This window comes from Corvus cornix, chromosome 1 (genome assembly GCF_000738735.6).
Source record: "Corvus cornix cornix isolate S_Up_H32 chromosome 1, ASM73873v5, whole genome shotgun sequence".
NCBI lineage: Eukaryota > Metazoa > Chordata > Aves > Passeriformes > Corvidae > Corvus > Corvus cornix.
This window is the reverse complement of record NC_046332.1, coordinates 54175976-54186089: the sequence shown is the minus strand read 5'-3', so window position 1 is coordinate 54186089 and position 10114 is coordinate 54175976. Positions and strand designations below refer to the sequence as shown.

At 41.1% G+C, this 10114-nt stretch overlaps 1 protein-coding gene across 1 annotated transcript; it reads right to left on the bottom strand.

Annotated features, from left to right (window-relative positions):
• Nucleotides 1-249: 249 nt before the first annotated feature.
• Nucleotides 250-10114, bottom strand: SPRYD7 (SPRY domain containing 7). The gene is made up of 5 exons (XM_039567451.1): nucleotides 9969-10114; nucleotides 8595-8711; nucleotides 5528-5694; nucleotides 3737-3839; nucleotides 250-1480 (listed from the first exon to the last, which is right to left on the bottom strand). Exons 1-5 carry the CDS (start codon nucleotides 10072-10074, stop codon nucleotides 1383-1385), a joined length of 591 nt encoding a protein of 196 aa, XP_039423385.1. The 5' UTR covers nucleotides 10075-10114; the 3' UTR covers nucleotides 250-1382.

Genomic DNA, 10114 nt, shown 5'->3' with positions numbered 1-10114 from the left:
GGAATAAACTTAAGCCCAGAAAGAAGGGAGGGGTGGGGGGAAGGTGTTAGGATTTAGGTATTATTTTTCATTACCCTACTCTGATTTGAGCAGATTTCAAAGGGAAATGATAAAATTGCACTCTAATCTCCCGAGCTTTATACCATAATGCTGACAAGGTTGAAAAGTTCTACCCAATACTGTCACGTGACAGCAAAGCTAAAAGGAAGGAAAACACAGGCACAGAATTAAGACAGATGCAGTAAATCCTAAGGTGAAAAGCTTTGAGAAAGCAGTTTGTATTTGAAAATTTCAGAATAAGGTAATTTCTAAAAATATTTAAATAAAATCATTTATGCAAACACATTAACTCAGGAAAAGCCAAAACCAAAACACAAACATTCAGTATGAAGAGGTTTTTTTTACAATAAAAATTCTTCTAGGAAGTACATTAAATATGACAAGAGGGGAAAAAATAGCATCTCACAATGTATATTCAAGGGCATCACATTTTAGAACAATGTCTTAGCCGTTTATAAATGATTCAAGAAGAAATTAAATATGCTATTCCATAAGAGAATAATCTAATTTACAGTTCAGATGTAAGGCTTCACCATAACATCTCATACCCTTCACCTGGATCTTTGCTTACCCAAGTTGAGTGACCTGTACGTACTCTCTTACCAGAGTAACACAGCATGGTGGTCCTCAAAAACACAGTTCGGGTTTCCTTTTTAAGGTTCAACAAAAAAGTATTACTAGAATTTTTTTTTTTTTTGGTCACAATAAAAGCAAATGAAAAGCTAGAAGAAACAGATAAGTTGTATTTGCTGGTCTAAGAGTGAGGGAATGGGTTAACCTACACCTTTCCAAAAAAAAAAAAAAAAAAAGGTATCTAGCTGCTAGTTATGCCATTGTATTATTAGTCATTGTGCACAACTGGGACACCACAACTCCAAATCACAGACTAGAAACACAGTGTATCCTTTAAAGAAATTACATAATTTCTGGGAGAAACAAGTTGGGGGGAAAAAAATCATGAGAACTACCCATCTCCATAGCTATCCTATGCATAAGAACTATTTGCCTTACAGAGCTCCAGTTTATTCAAAATACTGAATGTAATACTGACAACAGCAATATCCCTTAGTCTCCTTATGCATCAAGTACAAGTCAGAGAAAACCCTGCCCCAAAGCACTCATTCTTAACCACAAAACATCGCCAGTAAACTCTTATTTGCAACACATTTACCTGGTGTTGCAGTTAACATATTTATTCTGCAGACAACAGTCACAAGTACTTACTAAAAATACACAGATGTTTCCTAAAAAACTAAAGTGAGGCTTCAAGATGACAAAGCTTTTGTAACAGTGCAGGGTGCAAATTCTCAGTATGAAGACATTCAGAAGATTTGCTGCTCAAAGAGGATCTTTTCAAACCCGGGTGGAGGTGTATGATAAAATTCACTGAACTGACAATCCAGAATGGCACTGTCATCAACTGCAGAAGAGAACCAAAAAAGAGGAGTTAGAGAAGGAACACTTACAGTTTGATCCTCTATTTCACCACCTTACTAGACTGTAGACTGTGCTCAAACCACGAAGAACGTCTTCAATACATCCATTACATACACACAATTAAAAGAAATCTCTTCAATGAATTTGGTAAGGCCGTATGCCAGGAGAGAAAATCATCTCTCTTTTCTGGTGTTTACTTGGTAATAGTCCTTGGTGAAGTCAATGAGAACCCCACATCTAATTTCACTGGGAGTGTTAGTAGAGCTTCAGGCTATTGATTCCAAATTTTCTACTCTATTTCTCCAGAAATCTACGGATTAAGGACACTACCAGATACACCTTGCAGGTATGTCACCTCTTCATGTGCATATTTTTCTGTTCCTAATTCTGCTGGAGTTTCAGCTGTGTACAGTGGATTTTTGGAAGTTTACAAGGTTTCAGAAGTCTGCAGTGGTCGGTATCAAACCATCAGTTTTAGCATATGATCCAAAGAGAGCTTCTTTGACTGCTTCTTGAAGTTGGAGGGTAATATGTTTTTTTTTTACAAAACTTCTTCCAGTTTTCGATCCCCTGCATAATCAACATACCTGCAATAGTACTTTCAGTGCAGAATATAAAAAAGAAACTGCTGAGTATTTTCAGAGCAACGCTTTTGTGTACTTCACCAGCAAACTGAAACACCCAACTAGTCAGAAAAGCAAGGTCTCTTTCAAAGACACTTCTGAGATGAACCTGGTAGACTATCAACATTAGTTCAAACAAGAAAAACCTCATCTCCATATTTTGGAATTTAGCTATCTCAGAGCCAAGGTCGGAATTTTTCCCTCCCAGGCTTTGTGAAAACTCCTATCAGTGTATTTGTACAGTTATGTAGTTAGTACTTATGCAGTGTTTATGTCTCCCTTCCATGAAAGTGCCTGAGGTACAGCTGCTGTGGGAAGTAACCTTTTCGCCCAATTTTTTGTTTTATCTTCTCAAGCTTGACACTGCATTTGCTTGATCTATCATGTTCCTTTTAAAAAGATATCTATAGTTCTAGTCTGAATAGGGTAAATGCTTGAGACACTCTCTTCTCCATGGCCAAATCCTTCCACAGGATTTGAAGAAGTTCACATTAAATTAAGGACATTTATAGTTAAAGTTTATACCAAGTAAGTACTGTACAAAAGCAACTTGCAGGCTTCAAGTTTAGCTATACGTGGGAGACATTATAATTATGATGAAATTATGCCCACTTGTGGAAGAAGACAAAAAGAGCCAGGCAATAAAAGGTCAGTGCATTCCCCAGGCATGGAACTTTAGTCAGAGAAAAAAGATTAACAGTAGGCTAACACACCACCAAGTATTTTCTGAAAGCAACCTTCATTCTTCATGCTACGTAACACCCCTTCCAAAATACAGGGAAGATGCAACCACACAGTAACTCTTCCGCTGCTCACGGAAGATTTTGCACGAGGAGATCCCGCGGAGCTGCTACAGCGTTTTAGCAGCGCCATCACGTGGCTGAAGGACACATCACAACTTGACCATATTTTGGCTACTACTTAGATGAGGCTCACGTAGGAACAAAGATAAAGTGAAGATGGAGCTCCTGGAGCAGGTCCAGAGGATGGCTACAAAGATAATGAAGGGACTGGAGCACCTGTCCTATGACGGAAGACTGAGGGAGCTGGGCCGGTTCAGTCTCGAGAAGAGATAAGGGACCTCATCAATATCTATGAATATCTGAAGGGAGGGTGCCAAGAGGGTGGACCCAGGCACTGCTCGTTGGCGCCAAGCAATAGGACAAGAGGCAACAAGCAGAAACTGATACACAGGAAGTTCAAGAAAATACAAACAACAACACTATTGCTATATAACACTGAAGGCATTCATGAAGTATGTGAAATTAAAAGGCACAAATACCAAGCTTCATAGATAAATCAGATTAACCCGTAAGTCTGCCATCTGCTTAAACTTTTAGACTGAGTGCAGCAACTCCCCAGCTTGCTGGATGTGGGCACTGTAAGCAGTCAGTAAGCAGTGCTTTTTTTCCTATTAAGCAGCATTAAAAATGAGGCAAATATATACTTTTTTAATTTTCCAGGTTTGCATTTTCATGCAATTAATTGTAGCAGCTGCCAAGAACAGATGATTGATGTGTGTTCCATTTAAGTGAGAAGAATACACAGCTCACAAAACAGAACGAGAATGAAAATATTGTCCATAATGTGAAACAGTTTGAAAATCTCTGACTTACCATAGACCACTGGATAGACAGTTCCCCTGATTCCTGAAGCTGGACAATGCATGTTCTTGCCATTTAAATATACATTTAATTCTACATGGTCATATGTAATGCCCTACAAAGTACAGAAAATTAACGAAAAAAAAAGCATCAACAAGTTACACACATAAGACTGCTACTTAACTTAGTTTTCTTAGCCACAGGCAGATTTTAACACCATTAAGCAAACCACAGCATCCTACAAAATCTCACTTGACATATTCCTGCCAAGGACTAGAAGTCAATAAATGACCAGTAACATCTGTATTTTCAAGTACTCAGGATTCCTTAACGCCTGCTCAGTTGGGATGCAGCACCGTACTGCACAATACACTTTGCATCTTACTGAGTTTACTAAACAAATTTCCAAACTTCACCACATTACAGAAACATAACATTTTCAATGATTTTGAGGCAGTTTGCAATCTTCTTGTTTGTATCTTCTCATTGAAACAACTTTAATAAATAATGATGCTATGAATCAAGTTTATCCTTCCATACTTCCACAGGAAACCTCTCTCAGTTCATTTACTCTGCTGGCAGCAACAGACCGTGGTTTCACACACAATGCTATAAATATGCTGACCACAGAGCAGAAAGCAAACACTAACAAGATAGTAACTTACTTATCTGTTAGCTAAAGGACTTTTCTCACTGCTTTGGTATGTCTGAGTGTGACAATTTGTGTGGTCATTCAGAACTTCAAGAATTTGTTTTTGTGACAGAACAAACTAAATTGATATTTATGGAAACGGGGGAGTTAGCAGTAACACATCGGTTACTTCTTCTTGTGATTAGTTGAAGCTGTTCAGACCACACTAATTCACCAAACCCTGGAACAGTCTGCAACCCTTCAAAAAACAATTTCAGAAGGGGATTAAAAGAACAATATAGTATCTGAAGGTAAAGGGTGGAGATGTTTTTCCTCTATTCCTGTGCCCCAAGATGGCAACCTTAGCTGTTTGGGGCTTCCAAAGATGGCATTTCTAACCACAGCTCTAAAGAGGCGAGTTATCCAGCATGAAAAAGTAGGGGTGATAAATGGTCTCAACTTCATTGCATTGCTCTCGTGTATTTTTGAAAATAAGTAAGAAGACATGGAGAAAATGACAGCACTAAAACCACAACATTTTGAACAAAGTCACTTAAAGATGTTTTGAGAAACCTGAAGTAGTAAGGCACAAAAAAATAAGTCTTAATAAGATTCTCCATTTTCTTTCATTCTCAATCATTTTCCCACTGAACATTACCCCCCTCCCTACTTAATATCCCCACAAACTACAAAAGTTTGGCAAAAAATACAATTAATTTATTACCCAGGACCCATCATCTGCTCCCCTCTGTCCTTCTAATCATTAACCAGTCAGCTAAGGGATCTTGAGTTCAGCTGGGCATGGTACATAGCCATGTAATGCATTCCAGAACATTATTTGTTCAGGGAGGTCCTATCTCAAATAATGTAAGATCCTTGTGATGGGAGTTATCAGTCAGGAAGATACTGCAATAGAGCATTAGAAACTATTGCTCAAACTCTGGTCAACTCCGTCCCTCATTAGGAACCTATCAGTACCAAGAATGAAGTCCACCCATATCCAGGCTGCTGATCCATTCGAACACAACAAGAAGTGATATCCCAGCACTTTGCAAACTGGGAGACGCAAGCCGAACAATTTGACTTAAACCAGCCAGCAGTTTGACCACAGAGGTGTAAATAAGAGGCATTTGGGAACAGGTGAGGAATTAAGGAAGCCTTAAGAAACTCACCACCACATCGCCCTCCTGAGGAAGGTTGTTTGCTGGTAACCTATTTTTCTCCTCATTGTTATAGTAGAGAGCGCCATCATTTCTCATCACCAGGCTGTGGACATCTCGACCAAGTGGAATTTGATTCAAGTTTGCTTTCTGGGTTGCAACTCCAATACCCCAAATCCCTAAAATGTGACATTAACACAGTAAGAAAAAAACCACATTATTTTGAAGACTGACTGAAGCAGGACAGCATAAAGAATTTGTTTTTTAATTAATGCCATGATGGTACCACCAGTAAATATCTTCTGGAAATACCAGAACTATTGTAGGTTAGCTCTGGTAGGCAGCTAAGCCCCATCCAGCCAGTCTTTCCCTTCCCCCTACAGGCCCCAGTGGAAAGAAGGAAGAGGAAAGGAAGAGCAAAACCAAGAAAACTTGTGGCTGAAGATAAAAATTGTTTAGTAAGTAAAGCAGAAGTGAAAGAAAGAGACAACAAGACAAAGTGATGCAATGGCAATCATTCACCACCTCCCATGGGGAGACTGATGCCCAGCCAATTCCCAAGCAAAAGATGGCTAACCTCCCTAAATCCCCTCCTCTCCCATTTATTCCTGAGCAAGACAGGTGGTACAGAATATCTCTTTGGTTAGTTTGGGTCATCCACCTGGTTATGTCCCCTCACAAGCTCTTGTGCAACCTTAATCATATTCACTGGAGGGGCAGAGTGAGAAACAGAGGAGGTTTTGATGCTGTGCAAACCCTGCTCAGCAACAGCTAAAATACTGGTGTGTTATCAGTATTGCTTTGGTCGCAAATCTAAAACACAGCGCCACAGCAGCTGCCATGAAGGAAATTAACTTCATCCTGGCCAGATCCAGCACAAGTAGCCACAGGAGACTGAAGACAAACAGTATCTATCTTGAAAAAGAAGTACCTCTGAAAAGAAGAATTGTAACCACTTAGCTCAACTTTTATTCCCAGAAATATGTAGGATGATACAAAAAATATATCCAACTAGCATGGATCTGTAAACAACAAATTTTCCTTTTCCAGCTAGTTTTCTAGTCTTATGGAAAAAGGAGAAAGTGTTAATATGATAGACCTTGATTCGGTAATGTTTTTGAAACTCATACAACACTGAAATAGTAAAATGATGAAGACACGGTCTAGACAGTTACAGCAATACGAAGGCACAAGTGGTTAGAAAACTATTCCAGGATTACTCATCAGTAGCACCCTGTCAAATCAAAAAAGATGACTCAAGTGGGGTTTGAGGTTTTGCATTGAATGCACAAGGTCAGATACTGTTCTGCATTCCCATCGATTACTTGAATAACATGACGATGTGTTGATTAAATGTGCTGCCAATCCCAACCTGACAGGACTGCAAACTGTTGAGAGGCCCTTCAAGTTTAAAGTGATCCTGACTAACTGGTCAGAAATAAAGAAAGTGCATCTGTTTTTACTAAATTACGAAGAAGACCAGGTAAGTAGGAACAGTACGAGGCACAAATACAGTAGTGGCTTGGTAACCAGTTCACAGAATATGGTTCGGGGGTTATCACAGACCACTTGGTGAGTGTGAGTGTGCCCTACTGCTGTGGAAAACTTCTGGATGTGTGGCATGTATAAAACAGATGAGGCCATCTACTGCTGCTGCAGCTGAAGCAGAGCATCCTTTTTAAGCACTGTACCTCAAGACAAATTAGGCTGACTAGAGATATTGTAGAAAAAACAACAAAACCAATCAGAAGTGTAAAAATTTCTTCTATAATGAAAAAAACCCCAACAAACTGGGACTGTTTAGTCTACAGAAGACTAAAATGAGGCAAAAATATAAGAAACTTAGTTTCAAAAGACAAAACTGTAGAATAATTTATTCTAATGCTTACATGTTACGAAAAGGACAAGAGTGTGATTAGACTTCAGAAAACTTTACAATAGTCAGGGTGACCCCACAGATAACCTCTACTTGATTGTGCAGGGACACTTCTGGAAATCACACATTTATTTTAAGTCTTCTACAGTTCTCCTGCCTTGGGGCACAGGAATAGAGGAAAAATGGGTTACAGAGACCACGAGACTTTATTTCCCTTGTTTCTTAAGTGTAAGAAGTGTGAATAATGACCATGTATGAACAACACCTGCAATGGATTCTTCCCAACATAAAGGATAATAAAATTGCCAAGTTAAGATTGATATGAGCTTACATGTAGCTTAAAACTAATCAACTAGTTGGACTGCAAGGTGTCGTGGGCAGATCTGCGTTCACGCTGCCTACACTCCCACCCTCCTGAAGGCAAACAACCCTTACCCAAAAAGTGCTGGCATCAAGCTCCAGCTGGTGCACAAGGCCTGTCTCTAGACTAACACTTCCCTTCTTCTTCCCTCCCCACACACACTTAGGAAAAGCACAGCTTCATTTTCAGAGCATCTTGTAACAGCTTTTAAAAATACTGGCTGATTTTTGATGCTAGAATACAAGCACGCCTGGAGTGCTCTCTGTAGTAATGAAGCTGACCATATTTGTAGGAGCAAATAAAAAGAACAAGGTGCTGAAAGGCTCCTCTGGATAAGGCAGTGTCAGAATAAGTGCTACACATTTGATCTGAAGAGCAAAGGGTAGCACAAGGACTGTTACGCTTGCTTGGGCAAACAGGGCCTTTTAAGAGCAAATGAGGGTAGACAAATAGATACAAATATCACTGGATAAACTGCACTCTTTAAAAGAATACTTCATAGCTACAGTGTTTTATGTGGTCATAAGCATTTACTGAGCAAAAATAATTTCTAAAATACGCCAACTGAAAAACATGCCTATAACAGCATACAAAACAACGTGGGGGGTTAGTATTTGCACTCCTCTAGCAATACACTTACCATTCTTTTTAATATTTTAGAGTCACAATTAAAAAAAGGAAAAAAAGAATTTTCTTTTCACACAGCAACAACTTAAAAATCTTTCTAATGTTCACAAGTTCAATGATGCAATTAGAAAGATGCATGTGCTGAGCATTTGAGATACTACCACCAGCAGGCAACGTGACATACCTCCCAAGTTGTATTTTTTTTGCTGACTAACCTGTAGACTGGATTTTAAACTCAAAATAGCTCTTGTTCTGATGCAAAGGTGCATTGGCTAAGCAGCCTCCCGTGCCACATATTCTTCTGCCATTTTTAACAATGACGACATCTGTTCCTGCAAGAAGAAAAAAAACCCCACAGAACTTCAAAACATTTTTAGAAATCTGAAAGCAGCCCTCAAAACCCCTAAACATTGAGAACAGTTTGTGTTCCTCCTGCCCCAAGTAAAAGCTTCATTAGTCTGTGAGAACTATGATGATGTGCTTTGAAGCAAGAGAAGGAAGGTTGTTTACAGGCTAGTTCATCTTTCCACTAGGGTTTATTTATTTAAAATCTATAAGCTGATCTAATTTTCAACTCTTGGGCTTTATGGCATCATGCTTATTACAACCTCTGCTTAGCCACATCAGAAGCATAACTTACAATTTAGTCAGAAAGGGTTCACTGTGAGACCAAAGCCCTGTACTCTGTCTCTAACACCAGAGAAAAAGCATTCTGCAACAAGAAGGAAAAGCATATCAGGTAGAAATGATTGATGGAATTGCAAGGTGTTTCGTTAGTCTCTGAAACAGTCCTTCTATTAGAAATGTGCCTGCCAATACAGTGAGAAAAAAAATCCCCTGCGAAGTTTTCCTTCTCCATTGGACGACTTAATCTTTAGGCACTGTTGTCACGGTCAAGCACACGGCAGGCTGTTGCTAACAATTGTGCTCGAGCACCGGACCGTACTTATCCCCCCCCAGCTTTTCCCCCACTCTGCTGCTGCTGCCCCAGATGCCCTCTCTCCTCAACAAAGCCCGGGCATGGTTTTGTGGATACCTCATGCTAAGGGCAATGCTCAAAAGAGCACCATGGACAAGACTCTGCACGGCCTGGCTCCTTCTTCATTTCCACTGCCATAACTGCAGGTGGAGTCTCCGTCCCTGGGGATGGTTAAGGAAAGGCTGGACGTGGCATAAAGCGCCCTGCTCTGGTTTACATGGTTGGTGTTGGCTCACAAGTTGGACCTGATGACCTCAGAGGTGTCTTCCAACCTCGCTGACTCCGTGATTCTGGGAGCTCAGCCCCTCGCCTCTGAACCACCACCCCGTGCCCACCCTGACCACGACCCGCAGCCCCCGCCGGGCAGCCTGCCCCCCTCGGGCACCCCACATACCCATCGTGCCGATCAGCTTCAGTTTAAACCCAAACTGCTTTAACCCAATTTTTAAACCAAGCTTCCTTATTTCTTTTCCCGGGGAAACTGCCAATTCCGACTAAAGAAGTAGCCCCAAAGCGACTTTCCCAGCGGTTACCCCGTGCCGCGCCCCGGGGCTGCGGCCCTGCCCGCCGTGGAGCCGCCCGGCGGCAGCAGCGGCTCTGCCCCGCTCACCCATGCGCTGCGTGTCCAGGTGCACGGCCGGCATCTCCTTGAGCGGGATGTGCCCGGCGCCGCCATCCCGGCACCAGGAGAAGCAGCAGAGCACGGAGGCGGCCATGGCCGGCCGCACCCCCCGCACCGCGCAAGCGCAACGGCCG

Coding starts and splice junctions, on each gene's coding strand:
- SPRYD7 (XM_039567451.1), bottom strand. CDS start 10,074: ATGGCCGCCTCCGTGCTCTGCTGCTTCTCCTGGTGCCGGGATGGCGGC. Junction 3,840..5,527: donor CTCAGGAGGGCGATGTGGTG/GTGAGTTTCTTA, acceptor TGTACTTTGTAG/GGCATTACATATGACCATGT. Junction 1,481..3,736: donor TGTCTATCCAGTGGTCTATG/GTAAGTCAGAGA, acceptor TCTCTTCTGCAG/TTGATGACAGTGCCATTCTG.